The 19347-nt window shown below is 41.6% G+C and overlaps 1 protein-coding gene across 2 annotated transcripts in view; it reads left to right on the plus strand.

The window, feature by feature from the left end:
* Positions 1-19347, plus strand: part of atp2b3b (ATPase plasma membrane Ca2+ transporting 3b) — a 110966-nt gene that overhangs the window by 16436 nt on the left and 75183 nt on the right. For both annotated transcript variants that reach the window (XM_085392972.1, XM_085392973.1), the window contains exons 3-6: positions 12648-12845; positions 14654-14911; positions 16810-16935; positions 18146-18271. In XM_085392972.1, coding sequence (XP_085249098.1) covers positions 12648-12845; positions 14654-14911; positions 16810-16935; positions 18146-18271 — 708 coding nt within the window. The remainder of the gene's footprint in view (positions 1-12647; positions 12846-14653; positions 14912-16809; positions 16936-18145; positions 18272-19347) is intronic.

Here is a 19347-nt window from a genome sequence, read left to right on the forward strand (position 1 = left end):
ACATCATAGTAACAGGAAAACAAGGCTTTAAATTTGGACATCAGTCCTTCTTCTCAGTGTGTAATAAACTGTCGCTTATCATGACACAGTAGTGAAAGTTAATTGATGTGCACAATGGCCATTTTTGTTCACAACCCACAGGGATGTGGTAAGTTGTCATTGTTAGGTTGAAGTCATTAGTTTGCCATGGAGATTAGCAGCCAACACACCCCTCAAACCTGAGGTGTGCCCACTGCCCAATATTAATACTGTGCAGTACTGTAGTGCGGTTGCAATGCAAAAAAAAAAAGAAAAATAGATGTAATGCTAAGTAGTAAAAATGACATTATTTTTCTGTTTGGTCACTGTAGAAGGTAATTCGTTCCGCTGCTACTTATATAGCCTTATTCTGCAACATGGCCTGAGATACACTGCCTTGTAATAGCCAGTTGACATCCTATTGTTCCACATATGTATCCCAATAACAGCACGTATAACTATCTCATTATTGTCTTTTTAGGTAACAAATTTGAAGGAATGTGCATATCTCCACTCAAAAGAAGTATGTTATGTAAATCCAGATAAAAATAGTTGATTTTCTTCTGTTTTTCTTCTAATATATGAAGCTGATAATTCTACATTATGTGACCATGTGACATACTGGCATCATTATTGTGTCACAGAAAAATGTAATGTGAGTACATTAATGCATTAATTGGTAATGCTTTGTAATGCTTGGTAACTGTTGTTACATTTATAACATTGTAGTTCACATAAAATTCATGCCCGTTCTGATACCTGTTCAGTTTGCTCCTCCTCTGGTTTTTGAGTAGAACATTATGGATGAATTATTACAGCTTGCAGTCTGTGAGGAGGCGGGGAGCTAGGCTTGAGTGAATGGTGTAGGTGTTGGTGGAGATGGAATTGAACCAAATTGCATATTCAAAGATTTGCCCCAATTCAGGGACACGGAGGTTTACTTTTACACACGTATAATTCATGGCAGAGTATGAAACCTTTAAATATGTAATGTCAGCGCTTATCACACTTTGGTAGGGTTGCCCAGGTAGAATGATGTCTGGCTCAAGTGTATTTTGAGCTTTTATCTTTTTATACACTATAGTGAACAGCTGATCTGTGATTAACTTAGGAAAAAACATTAACTAGGAATTAATTTTGTCACAGTTATATTGATAGTTCTGCTAACCAGCTAGCCCTCCCTGCCCCTCTCAGGTGTTTAAACTGATTCAGCTGCTTATTCAGAAAGACTCTAGCAGACAAAAGGAGATCGACAATGCCAGGAGACAAACTTTAACTTAATAAATAAGTGTTTCCCCCAGAATTAGATTGTATTGCATTTGCATGTGTGTTCCTGTGCATGAGAGAAAGGCGCACACACACTTTCTTAAATGAATTCATAATGCTACCAATATATTGTAACATGATAATAATGGTAAATGGCCTTTATTTGTATAGCGCTTTACTAGTCCCTAAGGACCCAAAAGTGCTTTACACATCCAGTCATCCACCCACTGGTGATGGCAAGTTGTAGCCACAGCCACCCTGGGGCGCACTGACAGAGGCAGGGCTGCCGGACACTGGCACCACCGGGCCCTCTGACCACTACCAGTAGGCAACGGGGGAAGTGTCTTGCCCAAGGACACAACGGCCGAGACTGTCCAAGCCGGGGTTCGAACCGGCAACCTTCCGATTACAAGGCGAACTCCCAACTATTGAGCCACGATCGCACGATAAAAGCAATAATAATAATAACAATAATATTATAACAATAATCAGGTGTTTGTCTTATGAGTTCTTCCCATTTCATCTTTATAGTCTTGCACTGCCACTGGCAACAGTATTCCTCTTTTCGTTCTGCAGACTCAGTGAGCTACAACACAGCACCGCTGGCTCTCCAGCTGGTTCAGGTTCTGGTTAGACTGACCTTCCAACTTGCAGCAGAAATCCAAATCCAATATAGCAGAACAATTGCCATCGCCAGCTGCATTTCAAATGGTGGACGTTCAAATTGGCTACAACACAGACCTTATGTTAGCTGGTAACCAGTTTATTCAAAATAAAAGTTTGTGTATTATTCCAAACTATGTTGATTATATCTTGTCTCGGATAAAAAAAGAACATGCAAAGTGTGTGTGTGAGAAACACTAAACAAGTCAGCTGATCTTTTCATACAACTAACTGATTAAGCAACTACCGTAATTGTCGGGCTATAAGCCGCTACTTTTTGCACAAGCTTTGAACCCTGCGGCTTTTAGTCAGGTGCGGCTTTTCTATGGATTGTCCATGAGCGGATTTGTTTTGTTTGTTCTACTGTTGTACGGCACTACGTTGCCTGGCGGAAGGATCGGGGTTCAAGAGTGGTATGTTGGTCACATGTCCATCCGCCAGGCAACGTAGTGCCGTACGAAGTAGCGCGAAAAACAAACTTCAAAGTAGCGCTACGCGTTCAGCTGGAGGCCTGGATGATGTGCGGCGATAAACTTGCAAAAAGCAAGTTATGCCCAACTCCACCATTGGATTCTAACAGCGTGGAAAAGTGTGAAAACATCCATGATCACCAACGGATTTCGAAGGGCTGGACTGCTGCATGATGGAGGACACCGCCACGGCCCTTCTGAGGGTGTTCGACTCTGACACTGACAACGAGGATTTGTTTGGTTTTGAAAGTGACAACGAAGGAAAGAAGCTGAGAGTGGATGGAGGCCATCCTGAGCCTGTTCGTTTCCAACACTGGAGGAGAGGACTTTGGTGGTTTTAGTGCGCAGGAAGAAGAGAAAGATGGTGGTGAATGACTGACTTTTCTTCTTGTTAAAGCCGTGTCACTGCACCTGAGCCTAAAAGTTAGTCTGAATCATAGCTGGACTGGCCATCGGGCATACCGGGCATTTGCCCGGTGGGCCGCTGGCGATTTTTTGTTTTTATGGGCCGATGGATTTTTTTTATTTTTTTTAGGAAGGGTATATATAATGAAAGGTGTTGGATTGGCCAATTGGTCATGATCGACTCTGGGCTGGACCAATTACAGCCGAGGAGGCCGAATGCACCCGCCCCCTTGTTTAGCAATCACGTGATTTTCGCGCATTGCATGCCGGGAACTCGTGGCAAAACAATCCAAGTACCGCATCAAATGCAAGCATTTGCAGCACCGCAAAACGTTCATTCTCCGGTTCCAATACCTTCTTGTTTTTTCTTTGCCGCACAAAAAAGGAATGTACAAAACAAAAGGAGAACAATGCCGGTCCGTACAAAGACAGACTCGACGAAAAGACAAAGAAAGGATACGAGGAAAAAATCAAAGGTGTGAAAGGGTTAGACCCTTACAAGCACACAGAGGGACAAAAGACGTTAGCGTGCTGCCCAACTTTCACCACGCTCATATTTATAATTACACGGTTCTTGGAGTGAGTGCATACACTCATGAAGTTTAGTAACTTCAGGTCACTGCAACAAGCCCAGGTACAGTTTACCGACAGATGGGTACAGGCATAGCTGGACTGGCCATCGGGCATACCGGGCATTTGCCCGGTGGGCCGCTGGCGATTTTTTGTTTTTATGGGCCGATGGATTTTTTTTTTTTTTTTTAGGAAGGGTATATATAATGAAAGGTGTTGGATTGGCCAATTGGTCATGATCGACTCTGGGCTGGACCAATTACAGCCGAGGAGGCCGAATGCACCCGCCCCCTTGTTTAGCAATCACGTGATTTTCGCGCATTGCATGCCGGGAACTCGTGGCAAAACAATCCAAGTACCGCATCAAATGCAAGCATTTGCAGCACCGCAAAACGTTCATTCTCCGGTTCCAATACCTTCTTGTTTTTTCTTTTCTGCACAAAAAAGGAATGTACAAAACAAAAGGAGAACAATGCCAGTCCGTACAAAGACAGACTCGACGAAAAGACAAAGAAAAGATACGAGGAAAAAATCCAAGGTGTGAAAGGGTTAGACCCTTACAAGCACACAGAGGGACAAAAGACGTTAGCGTGCTGCCCAACTTTCACCACGCTCATATTTATAATTACACGGTTCTTGGAGTGAGTGCATACACTCATGAAGTTTAGTAACTTCAGGTCACTGCAACAAGCCCAGGTACAGTTTACCGACAGATGGGTACAGGACCTTGAAACGCACCGTGTAGAACGAAAGACCATCGTACGAACAAAGGTAAGTTTACCAGTCTCACAAATCGTCATCATAAATACACATTTGTTAACCGTTTATTAATATAACCTTTGAGCTCAACGGTAATTAATTAGTAGTGGAAATAATTTCTGGTTCATTACAGAAATGTAGCAGTGACAATAATATTGTATGCTGTAATCGCACTGGACAATTAGTGATACAAAACAACTGTTTTATCCTGTGAATAAAAGTATATGTTTTTGTCAATGTACCATGGTAATAACAGAAGTGAAACGCAATATTGTGTCAGGACAATTTACTATTTATGCACAATAAACAAAGGAGCATAGCGCGACAATTTCTGTTCAGCGCCAGACTTGCTTGTAACCTATATCACCAATTATGTTAAGAAAAATGACGTATTAACGACTAAAAAACTCTGACCTTTGTGGGAATGGTTGGAGCAGACTAACATGTGAGCTGGAGTGTTCTGGGACGTTATATTTGGTATATCCAGACCATCCGTCGGCTCTTACTTCGGAAACATGGCTTAAAACATTTCTCTTCAAGGACGTAATCCGATTTTAAAAAAAACGATCGGCTTCCCGTGGCTGTCATGCGACCGGCTGTTGCAGTTAATAATACAACAGCTTCTTGCCATTTTTTGTGTTTCTTTTTATCGCTGTGTAACTGAGTTCAATTGAAAGCCTGCGTGCGCTAGTACCTCTTGCCACAAGTTCCCAGAATCCTTTGCGGTTTTTACCCCTGAATGATGTCACATTTTCAATCTTTATCCTGGTGGGCCGGTCTCTAGTCAAAATGCCCGGGCTGATTTTTTGTCCCAGTCCAGCCTTGGTCTGAATCTATTTTTCTGGTGTGCTGTAGGTTATTGTTATGTACTACATTTGTTACTCATTTATGAAGCACAGTACATGTTTTGTACTTGTAATTACCGCTACTTGTACATATACCTAAAAAGTTATGCAAATATGTACCCATAACTTGTTTTTCAAAATATTAATAAAAGGCGTGTGTCTCCAAACAGCCATCTCTTTCCTGACAATTCCCTTTGTGCATATTCTCTTACATATGATAAGTCAACATTGAAACACCTGCGGCTTTTAGTCAGGTGCGGCTAATGTATGTACAAAACAGGATTTTCCCCTGATTTTAGCTTGTGCGGCTAATATTCAGGTGCGCTTTGTAGTCCGGGAAATACGGTAATTTCTTCTGCAGTGCTTAAATTTCATGCAGTCTCTTTTTCTGACACACATGATTCCCAAAGATCAAGTTATAATGAATTTGCCAAACTAGATTTTGGATATTTGTGTCTTTAATATTTTTGAATGTGTAGATGCGCACACTTGTGTATTCTACCAGGGGTGTGGTACCACACTACGCCCACTCCTTCAACTAGTTTGTAACCTAGCAACACAACGGCAGAGAGAAGTTGGCTTGGGAAGTCAGCAAGAGAGAGTGAAAGAAGAGTGAGATGGTGATGAACAGAGAGAGGTGAATAGAGCAAGAAGTTAGAGAGAGTGTGTGTGTGTACTCAAGTGTAAGTAAAATCTGTGAGATGTGTGTGTAAGAATGAGAGACAGAGAAGAGAGATTGAAAAAACACGAGAGGGGTGGTGGGTGTTGAGCTACAGTAAGTCTGTGTTGAGTGTTGCTAATTTGATACTGTGAGCTGGGCAGGAGTCAGTGCAGCAAGTCCCAACAAACCTAATGCAAAAACACACACATAAATACACACACGGTCACTCTCTCCCTCTCTGACACGGTGTCATGTATCTGCAGATGTCCCTACAAAGCACAGTTGGCAAACAACACACAAACACACACACACAAATGGTGATCTCCACACACTTTGACCATCTTCTCTTGCACTGTGCTCGCTTTCACAAATCACATATGGTGTCATCTCAAAGCAGCCAGAGTGCAAACACACATGAAGAAAGATGCTCCTATCCCCACCTTGTAATGATCTGCTTAAAAACTTGTGGCTGATAATTTCCATGAAATATTTTCTGCTCCAGATCTGACACACCAACAAAAGCTGCTTCTTATGCTCTCTATGATTACAATCACGGCGAACATAGAGCTGGAATGTGTATTGACAGATCAGATTGGAGACTATGGGTATATACAGTGTTGAACAGACACACCAGGGAAAACACACCACACAAGTATACATTATGATGCAGTTAATGCTGAACATCATCTGTAACATGATCCACCGATCAGCATGGAAGCACTCTCTCTCTCTCTCTCACTTACGCACAGTGTATGGATACTAGAACACTGCAGTGTGTGACCATTATACCAAGACTGAAGACATGGAATGGGAGAAGAAATGATGAGAAAGAGGGCATAAGATAAACTGTGTGTGTGTGTGTGTGTGTGTGTGTGTGTGTGTGTGTGTGTGTGTGTGTGTGTGTGTGTGTGTGTGTGTGTGTGTGTGTGATGTGGTTGAGGAGGAAAAGCTAGAACAGCTTGCCGCATTGTCAAGGACACATCAAGGGGAGATTGAGTGAGGGAGAAAGAGAGAGGAGGAGGAGTAGAGAGTCTATGGAATAGAATGAAGAGGTGGGACTAATAAAAGGAGGATACAATTACTCAGCATAAGGTCACCTGTTTTCTGTCTCTCTCTCTCTCTCTCTCTCTCTCTCCTGCAAGCACGCTGGAGCAGGATGTCTAAAAACACACACATGCATGCACGCACACAAGTCATTGAGCTCAGCCAACCACAGTAGCATACAAATTGCCATTTCCTATCCCCCGCGGCCAATCACAAAAGAAAAAAATGATTCTGTTTCAAACCTACCATGCAGGAGAAATGACATCACCTGTTGCTGGGCAGAAACCTCTTAGAGACAGGAAGCCCTGGTCCTGATGTCCTAGTCACTATGGAAACGGAATCATTTAGGGAGGGGAGAGGAGGGTGAGTATGGAGATGTATTACCTTCATAGATGGATGGTTGTAGTCAGTAGTTTGCGTACACTCATCATGGGCATAAACGTCATGGTAAATTTGAGCCTTTGATTACAGGGTGGAATGGCTGTACAGCATACAGCTTTAATTACTTTTTAAAGAACTGGCTGCACAATTTTAAATGTAAATTTAATTAGGATTTTCTCTAATTCACACAGGATCAAAAATACATAGAGCTCCCATTAATATTTGTTTAAATATCTCTAAGCAAGTTGAACCTTAACACTTTTGGTAGCCATCAACAAGCTGCTGGCACAATTCTTGGATAGTCAAAGGAGCTTGCAAAGAAAAGCGTCTGGACTTCTTTAAGTTGCTTGAAGACGTTTCACCTCTCATCCGAGAACCTTCTTCAGTTCTAAGGTCAAATGGTGGAGAGTCCCAGATATAAACCTAGTGGGAGTAACCCCCCACAGAGGGACAAAAGGACCCCCTGATGATCCTCTAATCGCCTGAGCCAAGGTGTGAAACTGGGCGTGGGTCCCAATCAGCCAGAGTTTCGGGTGTGTTCATTGTGAAACCTGGCCCCACCTTATCATGCGAATTCCTGAGGTCAGATGGCCCAGGATGTGAGTGGGCGTTAAGGCGTCTGGGAAGGGATCTCAAAACTGGATTATAGATGGCAGAGAGTTGGTGTCGTAAACCCCCGCCTCTGTTCAAAGATGGTCGCTCACAGTGGACATAGATGGCTTCTTTCACTCCTCTTTCAAACCATCTGTCCTCTCTGTCCAAAATGTGAACATTGGTATCCTCGAAAGAGTGTCCTTTATCCTTAAGATGCAGATGGACTGCTGAGTCTTGTCCTGTGGAGGTGGCTCTTCTGTGTTGTGCCATGCGCTTGTGAAGTGGCTGTTTGGTCTCTCCAATGTAGAGGTCTGAGCATTCCTCGCTGCACTGTACAGCATACACCACATTGTTAAGTTTGTGTTTTGGCGTTTTGTCTTTCGGGTGAACCAGTTTCTGTCTGAGCGTGTTGCTGGGTCTGAAATACACTGGGATGTCATGCTTGGAGAAAACTCTCCTGAGTTTCTCTGATACACCGGCTACATAGGGGATGACAATGTTGTTGCGTCTGTTCTTCTTATCCTCCCTCGCTGGTGTCTGGTCTTCTTTTCTGTGCCTCTTTGCTGACTTTAAGAACGCCCATTTAGGATAGCCGCACGTTTTGAATGCTTCCTTTACATGTGTGTGTTCCTTCTTTTTACCTTCAGGCTTAGAGGGAACACGTTCTGCCCGGTGGTGTAGGGTCCTAATTACTCCAAGTTTGTGTTCCAAAGGGTGATGGGAGTCAAAGAGGAGGTACTGGTCCGTGTGTGTGGGCTTCCGGTAAACTTCGATGTTGAGTTTGCCGTTCTCTTCAATGTGCACGGCGCAGTCCAGGAAAGGCAAACAGTTGTCCGTTGTGTCTTCCCTGGTGAACCTGATGTTTTTATCCACAGCGTTAATGTGCGCAGTGAAGGATTCCACTTCTTGTGTCTTGATTTTGACCCAGGTGTCGTCCACATATCTGTACCAGTGGCTGGGTACTCTTCCTTTGAAAGAGTCAAGAGCCTTCCTTTCCACTTCCTCCATGTAAAGGTTGGCTACAATAGGTGACACGGGGGAGCCCATGGCACAGCCATGTTTTTGTCTGTAAAAGCCTTCGTTGTACTTGAAATATGTAGTGGTGAGGCAGAGGTCTAACAGTGTGCAGATCTGATCGGGTGTGAAGTTGGTCCTGTCCTCCAAGAAGCTGTCTTCTTGTAGTCGTTTTCTGACAGTCTCCACGGCCTCCGTGGTGGGTATGCAAGTGAAAAGAGAGACTACATCAAAGGACACCATGGTTTCATCTGGATCCAGGGTAAGTTTCTGGACCTTGTCGGTGAAGTCGGTGGAGTTCTTGATGTGGTGTGGGGTGTTCCCCACGAGAGGCGCAAGGATGGTAGCAAGGTGTTTAGCAATGTTGTAAGTGGCTGAGTTTATGCTACTGACTATGGGTCTGAGTGGGACAGCTTCCTTGTGGGTCTTGGGAAGTCCATAGATGCAGGGTATGGCATCCCCTGGGTAAAGGCGGTGATATGTAAAGCGGTCAATAATTTTGTCCTTTTCAAAGTCTTGAAGGCAAGCTATAACTTTCTTTTTGTAGCTGCTTGTGGGGTCTCGCTTTAGGGCTTCGTAGGTATTGTTGTCACTGAGGAGAGTAGTGATCTTTGTATGGTAATCTGTAGTGTTTAGGACCACGGTGCATCTTCCCTTATCAGCTGGTAAAACAGTGATGTTGTGGTCTTTGCTCAGGGAAGCGACAGCCTTCTTTTCCTGTATTGTGAGGTTGGATGGAGGGAGCGTGGCTGAGACTTTCATCCTGATTTGCTCTGCTTCTGTCTGTGATAATTTATTAATCCGTATGGCAGATTCTGTGGCTGTGATGAGGTCCACTATGGGCAACTGTTGTGGAGAAATGGCAAAATTGAGTCCTCTGGCTAATACTCTCTTTTCAGGTTCAGTGAGAATCCTGTCTGAAAAGTTCTTAACCCATTTCTCCTGACTGGCATCAGGTGTGTTTTCTTCTCTGGGTTGTGTAGGTTCAGGATGAGGAGTGAATGTTTTTGAAAGCAAGGTGTGAAATTTCCTGCGTTGTCTTTCTTTTCCTTTAGAGTGTTGGGCCCGCTGAGCCTTGTCCACAAACTTGTAAACCTCTTCTAAGATTGGAGAGGGTAGAAGGATTTCCAGTTCCTGCAGGGTCTGGCTGATCTTGATCTGGAGGGCATCTATGGTGAAATGGACCTGTCTTATCCTTTCACTTAAAAGGTGATTTTGTGCTCTCTGTAGAATCAAGTCTGCTCTGTATCCCCTGACAGTGGATCCAAGGCGCAGGCTCTTAGGAACAACTCTGCTTTGTCTGCTGGTTCACCCGAAAGACAAAACGCCAAAACACAAACTTAACAATGTGGTGTATGCTGTACAGTGCAGCGAGGAATGCTCAGACCTCTACATTGGAGAGACCAAACAGCCACTTCACAAGCGCATGGCACAACACAGAAGAGCCACCTCCACAGGACAAGACTCAGCAGTCCATCTGCATCTTAAGGATAAAGGACACTCTTTCGAGGATACCAATGTTCACATTTTGGACAGAGAGGACAGATGGTTTGAAAGAGGAGTGAAAGAAGCCATCTATGTCCACTGTGAGCGACCATCTTTGAACAGAGGCGGGGGTTTACGACACCAACTCTCTGCCATCTATAATCCAGTTTTGAGATCCCTTCCCAGACGCCTTAACGCCCACTCACATCCTGGGCCATCTGACCTCAGGAATTCGCATGATAAGGTGGGGCCAGGTTTCACAATGAACACACCCGAAACTCTGGCTGATTGGGACCCACGCCCAGTTTCACACCTTGGCTCAGGCGATTAGAGGATCATCAGGGGGTCCTTTTGTCCCTCTGTGGGGGGTTACTCCCATCCATCCATTCGCTTCCGCTTATCCTTTTCAGGGTCGCGGGAGCCTATCCCAGCTGTCATAGGGCGAGAGGCAGGGTACACCCTGGACAGGTCGCCAGTCTGTCGCAGGGCCAACACACAAAGACAGACAACCATTCACACTCACATTCACTCGCACATTCACACCTAGTGCCAATTTGTATTATCCAATTAACCTATCCCCACAAGCTGCATGTCTTTGGACGGTGGGAGGAAGCCGGAGTACCCGGAGAGAACCCACGCAAACACGGGGAGAACATGCAAACTCCACACAGAAAGACCCCGGCCTGATGGTGGAATTGAACTCAGGACCTTCTTGCTGTGAGGCAACAGTGCTAACCACCGTGCCACCGTGCTGCCCTCACTCCCACTAGGTTTATATCTGGGACTCTCCACCATTTGACCTTAGAACTGAAGAAGCTTCTCGGATGAGAGGTGAAACGTCTTCAAGCAACTTAAAGAAGTCCAGACGCTTTTCTTTGCAAGCTCCTTTGACTACGATGACCTGGATGACTGAGAACCTTCACAGACAATTCTTGGATAGTTGATCAATCTCTTCAGGTTTATTTAAATTTGCTGTATTTCCTGAATCTGGCTTTTCAGCATAATCCACAAACGTTCTATAGGTTTGAGGTTGTAGTTTCAGGAAGGCCAATTCTTAGCTTATTGTTCTTAATTATTCTTAGCTTAATGTTATCCATTCAAAAACCAATGTGTTTGTGATCATTGTTGTGTCGGTCCACCCGATTGTGTCCATATTTCAACCATTTAACTGTTAATCTGAAGCAATGTTGAAAAATTTGAAGGTAGTTCTCCATTATTCCATCTAATTTATTAACAACCTCAGAACATGAGGCTACCACTACCGTGTATTGTGCTTAGGTCTGAAAGCCTCACCTTTACTCCTCTAAACATGCATTTCATCCTTGTGGCCAAGTAGCTCAATTGTTTTTCTCCAGAAGGCAACTGCAAATTTCAGTTGAGCTTGAAGGTGCCGGTTTTTCTTGGTTGGAACCCTCTCAGTCCATAGCGGTGCAAAATTCACTTTACTGCTGACAGTCAGAGATGTTTCAGTAGTTACTAGTTTACTAGTTCATAGCAAGCTTGAGCCTTGATGGTTCTTGGGTTCTTTACATTGTAAGTAAATGTATCTCAATTCAGTTCTGTTCAATTCAATTTAAGTCAATTAATATAGTGCCAGATCTCATCTGTTTCTTCTTTCAGACGTTGTCAAAGACCTTCCTAATCTGTGTAAATCTTTACTGAGTTCACTGACTTCTCCCTTCTCCCTGAATATTGATTAGTTATTTCAAACATATCCTTTTTGTGCTGGATGATAGTTACAGTTACAGTTAAACATGATCATGTTAATAGGTCATTGCCTTGTCTAGTTAAAAGAAATTGTAGAACACTGAGCAGCACGTCTTAAAAGATTTAAGTGTATGCATATATTTAAGTCTGTATGTATGCTTTTGACTCTGTCTATATTGGAGAAAATCCCAAATAAATTCAAACTTATTTAAAGTCATAATGACAAGTGGTGTACAATCATTCCACCCTGGAAAAGGAACAGTTCAAAGAAGTCATTAAACACCCAAATTAACCATGATATCCATGCACATGATGAGTGTAGATAGACTTTTGACAACAACAGTCCTCCTCATTTCAGGTGGACTCAGGTGACAACCCCTATCACCCATTAAAATTCCCAGAGAGAGTACAACAAGACTCAACGCCTAGTCTCTTGTCCACAAAATCCTTAAACGAAATATAGAGCCATGTTTAGCTACATTTTTTAAAGACTTTGAGATTATTTTACTGGGCAAAGGGCTTTTGTTAAATTTAGTGTGGGTGATGCTTTGTGCATGTATGTCGCATTCCAAGTGTCTTACTGTCCCTATGTACACTGTTGGTTTATCTCCACATATATCTTCACTTAGGAATGAAACTTGCACATCTGTGCATGCAAATGTGTTTTGTTTTTTCACTTGGCTATGTAAATCTTAAAGCATTTATTTTACGAAATTGTATTTTCTGTCTCAGTCTTGCCTATCGTGCCTCATCCTCCTTTATCAGGTCTCAGTGGGGAGCCGGCAGACCTGGAACGTCGGTGCCAAACCTTCGGCCAAAACTTCATTCCCCCCAAAAAGGCCAAGACGTTCCTGGAACTTGTGTGGGAGGCCTTACAGGATGTCACACTTATCATTTTGGAGGCCGCTGCCATCATCTCCCTTGGCCTCTCCTTCTACCAGCCTCCTGGAAAAGAAACTGAATGTGAGGATGTGGACAAAGGGTGTGGTTGCTGGTTTGGGAGGGTGTGACAAAAGGTCTGTCAGCAAGAGTGAAAAAGGTGGACGTGAAAAATGAAAACGAGATAGAGAGAAGTAAAAGTAAGACATTGTCAGTATACATACAGTAGGATAAGAGAGGAGGAACAAGACGGAGGAGAAGTTAAGGTTATATGAAGAAAACACACAAACACTGGAAAAGAATACAAAGGGGGAGGGTTGTAGCAAGCCATTTTGCTCAGCACTGTGGTCCAGCTTGCATTTACATGTTGATGGCAATTGAAAAAGAGAAGTCAAAAGTTAATAAAGAAGAGCTAAATTCATCCAAATCCAATCTGCTAGTGAAAAACTAAATGCTGTTGGAAAAAAGGAAGTGGAACTTGAGTTGAGAAGACTTGGTCAAATCAAATTATGAAACCAATATATAAAGTATATTAAAGCAAAGCTAAGAAGAATTGCTAGGACTAGGACTGCTAGGACTGAGACAAATGCAAAGTTATTTATTTTTAGTTTTATCTGTTTTCAAATTTTATTAGCGTTAGCAAATATTATAATGCAGCAGTAACTTGAACGTGTTTTATTTCTGTTAAACTTAATCTAGACTTTCAAAAATTACAAAAAAGCAAAATGCTAAATACAGTAACAATCACCACTAACTAATTTATTTTTTGGCCTCACATAAGTAAGAAAGCATTAGATTAAGTGTTTATAAAAGCACTAAAGTCAGCCAGCTGTTCAGTGATGTCAGCTACAGCTTATTGAAAATTGCTGTATAAGCTAGAGAAATTCTTTGAATGGTGGATCTAATAGTGAGTCAGTCCCTATAGAGTCCTATGCTACCTATAATACCAGACTTTAGAGAAGAAATAAACATAATTTAGAGCCTGGTGCAAGAGCGAGTACATTTTTTTTTAGTCCTGATTTTCTTTTTACCCAAAGGTAACTGCTCATTTATTATCATATTTACTTTTTTAGCCAACTAATGCCAACTAAGACCAAGATGCTGACGCCCAAAATGGCATCAGCATTGAGACTTTTAAACATCAAATTGTCTATGTATACAGAGACCCATTCCAGTAGACCCATTTTACTCAGGATCAGACCAGGATGATTTAAGTTATTCTTGTGACAAATTCGCATGCTGTTTTATTATCTCATTTAGATGTACAAGTACTTCCATCAAAACATTCTCAAATGTTGCCTCTAGATGTTCTGTTTAGCAAAATATTATACTTTGTTGCTGTTGATTTTCCTGTTGTTTGGTGAAATCAGAGAGGAGTGAAAAAAATAAGAATCTTTTTATATAAGGAAGAAAAATACAAGCACACAATAGACAAAAGCTGAAGAGACAGAAAGTGAAATGGCTCACCAAATTGGGTCTGTTTGATTGGTGAGCCATTCAGTGACAATGAAGAGTCATGATAGAGAGGAAGTGGTCTCATCAGAGGATGCAGATATGGGACACTGTGGCTCTGTGTTAAACCAGACACACATGCAAATTAAAAAGAGCAATGACCATGTGTAGTCATTAGATGATGCTGAAAATAACAGTCAAAAGTAGCCTCTGCACTTCTAAGCTTAAGCCATATTGTTTTGCTCTCTGTGACTCACCAGAAACAATGATGAGGTTTTGATATTTACCTAATATGAGTTTTTCTTGTGGACCATTTTATTATATTTTTCCCTGTTATTTTCCTCCCCGTTTGAAATTAGATATTTTTTGGGAAAACAGCTATTGATTTTCTGAGGCATGTTCAAAAAATATCTGACTCTAAACAATTGCTCCATCTTCAGCATGCGGGAATGTGTCGGCGGGTGCAGAGGATGAAGGCGAGGCAGATGCTGGCTGGATTGAGGGCGCTGCCATCCTGCTTTCTGTTGTGTGTGTTGTCTTGGTGACAGCGTTTAACGACTGGTCCAAAGAGAAGCAGTTCCGGGGTCTACAGAGTCGAATTGAGCAAGAGCAGAAGTTCACTGTTGTGCGAAAAGGAAACGTCATCCAGATCCCTGTGGCTGACATGGTGGTGGGGGACATGGCTCAGGTCAAATATGGTAAGGAATCCATTATAAGATCTTCCCATACAAAAAACCCAACAACATACCAACAAATTAAATGATTTGTTCAGTTTCATTTTTGTAAGTATTTTGATTAATTTAGAAGATCTAAGGACACTGCAGATCAAATAAAACTTAATCATAAGAGTCAATCACAAACATATCTGATAAAGAATGAAAGCTGATGTACAAATTTCACAAAACCTACCTCAGTTTAGTAAAACACAGATGTAATGTATGCTGTTAGGGGAGCTCTGTGTAACCTCAGAAAACCATTGCAATTATTGACACCCATAGCAATAAATGAACCACATCAACACTATTGCCTGTGTTGAATTCATGTGTCTGCTACTGTCATCCAAAACAGTGATGAGACATGCACGAGGCTCTGTTTTATGTACTGTGTGTTATGTATCTTGTACAACAACTAAGATATGATAGATATTGTATAAGATGGTGTTAACTTAATATTAACCAATGCTAGGCAACATTTTCACTTTAGGTCATTATATGATTTCCTTATGGCTAAAATCAATACTATTTGACGTCATACATATGCTTGTGCTAGCTTGTTCAATAATAACAATAATTCAACAGGTTAGCTAACCAGCATTTGCACTTAGATATGTTTAGGGTTTTTTTTAGGTAAGGCCTCAGTCACACATGCCTAGAGACAGTCCTGGCAAATTCTGATCACTAGGGAAAAATGTGCCTTTCCGACCAGCTGGTTGCTGGAAGTTGCTTGTATTGCTAGGTCAAATTGGTCACAAAGAAGCTTCTACACCATTAACCTCCATGTAATTTGGTCACCAGGAGACCATGGTGAATCACCATATACCCTTTTGTGACCAATTTACCTAGTGTCAGCAAACAACCACCAACCACCCAGAAACACACTTTTCATGGCTTGGAGCCACTGATCATTCTGTAGGCCTGCATGACTGTGGTTCAGCTAAAATCATAGAGACAGCAAGGAACCTTCAGAAACCACTTGCGGGGAATACTTTACCCTAATGATCATTGTTTGCCAGGTAATCACCAAACAAGTCTCTAAGTCTCTAAGTCTCTATGACTGGGACCAAAGATACCATTAGCTATTGATACTCTCTGTTGATGCTGGTACTGGAAGTGAGGAATCAAGGCAAAGCTTCAAGCATCCAGAATGACAGCCTGTAAAATGAGTGGGAACTAAGAGGGATGTTGTTTTTTTCCAAATCAGCAGTGTCTAAAAGAAAATGTGAAGGTCATAGAAGGAAAGAGAATCAACCCTGGATTGTGGATGATTGAATAACACTGATTTCAGTTATGAATCACAAATGTCCTTTAGATGATGCTAATCATTTATGTCATGCTAAAACATAAAAATATCACTGACATTTCCCCACTCATTTATAATATGGGTTTGCATGTCAGGTAAAGAACCAGGGGGAGATGGCAATCAATACCTTAACAGTGAATGCACACGTGTACACTCAAATTTTGGACACTCTTCTCATTGATAGAAAGTAATTATTTTTTAAATGATTATACTTCTTGCCACAGAGTAAAGAGTTTAAAAGCTTTTTTCTTTTAGGTAAGGCATTTTTCATTAGTCAAGCTACCAGCCACAGTGACCACTGAAACGAGCAGACACACAAAAATAATCAAGAACACCATCCATTCCATACATTTATTGTTCCTTCATGTGTTTGTTGTAGAATTTATGTCACGCCATTTGCATGCATGCATTGATGGGGATACTATCTGCAGTGAGAAAAAAAGAGACAGCGAGAGAGGGAAATGGCATAAAAAGCAGTTAAAGTCAAGTGAATTTAATTGGTGCTGTGCAGTAATAGTGAGGATATATAATGCAAGCAAGCTGAGTAAAACACTGATATGTGTATGTCTATGTTCAGGTGACCTACTGCCAGCTGATGGTATCTTGGTCCAAGGAAATGATCTGAAGATAGATGAGAGCTCTCTTACCGGAGAGTCTGACCATGTACGCAAATCTGTGGATAAGGACCCCATGCTGCTCTCAGGTTTGTTGTTTTTTTGCTCAAAAAGTGGCAAGTGTTTTTTCCCCCCAGGTATTTTTAAGTACATAACGTACTTAAATGTACTGGGGATTTAATGCCCCTTAACTCACTGTTTATTATATTTAATTCTCCCACCAAAAAGAGAGATCAGAGAGATCATTCTGTTCGTTTTTTTGTCTGTCTGTCTGTCTGTCTGTTTGTTAGCAGTCTAGAGTCCACAGTTATTAAGATATCAACATTCTAATTAACAGTTTGTGTGTCGGTAGATACCAATATCAGCTCGAGCTGATTTAATTTTGGTGAAAATTGGGTCAAGTCAACACCAACACCAAATGTCAAAACCAGTATATTATGGAGAGAACAATGCAACACACTTTTTCTTTCTTCAGTACAACACCCTGTGACATCACAATGACACCATAAACTTTTGGAAAATTACACACTGCATGAATATATCTTAAATCTTAAGTTTTACAGCTTATAGAAGCCAAAGATTTCAGCCACTTCTGCTCCAACCATATGGGTAAAGGTAATACAATACACAATTATAGTATGTAATGCTTCAAGTTCATAGGTCAAAGGTCAGACATCAGCATGTTATAAAAGCAGGCCCTCATCAACATGTTGTAATAAAAACATCATCAAAGTTTTAGTATAGCACTTGCCCTTTGGGGGGAGTTGCGTTCTCTGACTGCTCTTGTTGTTTGTCTGTGTCACTACTTTTTTTCCAGCAACCAATGAAAAAGCTCTGGTAAAGTACCTGTCGGCCTGACGCCAAACATCAGGCGGAAACAAGCTGTAGCTTTTAAACAGAATCAAACATCCAGTGGCTAATTTTTAGTTGGCTTGTGCAGTCTGAGTTTTTTTCATGTTGCTCTTGCGCCAGCAGTTGCAACTACAAGTGTGCATGCACCTATGAAGATAAAGCACATCCTCGTGATGTTATTTATTATTCATAACTGTCTGGTAAAGTAACAGATTGTAAAACTATACAAACATATTCAATTTATAAATACTATGGGTCACCAAGTCAAGTCTTGTAAGCTTTTTGCCATCAATTCAAGTCAATGAAAGACAAGTCAGTATTTTTGTGACCCTGCTCCTGAGGGTTAGGGTTTAGCCTTAACTAATTTTTTTTCCTCCAGGTTGTCTTTTTTTACTGTAACTATTGAGACCAACACTTTACATGTAGCACTCATCTAAACTATTAAAGGTACCCATGTGATGGAGGGCTCGGGGAGGATGCTGGTGACAGCTGTTGGTGTCAACTCACAGACAGGCATCATCTTCACTCTCCTGGGAGCTGGAGATGTGGAGGAAGATGGGAAAGAGAAGAAAGGTAAGTGACCCAGTGGAGACAATAAATGAGAATAATTAAGATAATTTTGTTGAAGATGCGTTTCACTTTTATGATAGGTTTAAATATTTTCATCTTTATTATTAATACGTGCAGTATTGTTGTTGATATATTCAAACCAGTAGAGGATGTAAAAAGATGAAGCAGATAAAGCTCTCTCTTTTATCACCTCTGTGACCTTTGGTTTAGTCGCCCTTTCTTTACTATCTTTTGGTTAGCATCTGACACACATATTACAACATTATTTAACTGAAATTTTAAAAAAAGAAAAAGAAAACAAAACAAAACAAAAAATGAAAATTCACAGTGTGGTAAGCTTAAAAAACTCACTAATACAAAGAGCCTCGAGGCAACTGTTGTTGTGATTTGATGCTATATAAATGAAATTACATTGAAATTGTAACTAAATGAGACTGTGCTGATGTGAAAAATCTATAAGGACATTCAAAATGTATATTATACATACACCCCATCTTGGACATTCAAAATGTATATTATACATTTTGAATAGCCAAGATGACTACAAAGAGACACACACCAACAGAAACAAAACAATCAAACATACAAAACAAACACAAAAGATGTAAAACCCAGCATAAAAATAAGACACAATATGGTAAAGAAAAGACCAGAAACTACAAATAACACAGCCATCTTCTTTTGTGTCTGCTTCAATAGGGAGGTCTTGCTCTTATGAGGGGGGGGGGGGGGGGGGGGGGGGGGAGGCTGTTACATGTCTGTGCCCAGGGGGCTATTGTTTCATAATCCATCCATGCTCACACATTGTGACATGTGTGTGCTGGGATGTGTGTGTAAGGGGTTAGCTGAATGCCTGAATGATTTCAGATAAGAGCTTCAACAGGAAACACACCAGTTTAACCTCATAGATAATTTAGCCCACATCCTCGTCATCTCTCTCTCCACTACCTGTTTCCCTTTCTCTTTCCCCACTTGTTTTCTCATTTTCCCTTTCTTCTATCAGCCTGTCCGTCATTCTCCGATTCTTTCACTGTTTCTCTTGTTTACCCCGCTCCTGTGCCCTCTTTCACTTTCCTCTC

This window comes from Rhamphochromis longiceps, linkage group LG20 (genome assembly GCF_057381845.1).
Source record: "Rhamphochromis longiceps isolate RC_006_pf linkage group LG20, R_longiceps_female_GT1.1, whole genome shotgun sequence".
Taxonomy (NCBI): domain Eukaryota; kingdom Metazoa; phylum Chordata; class Actinopteri; order Cichliformes; family Cichlidae; genus Rhamphochromis; species Rhamphochromis longiceps.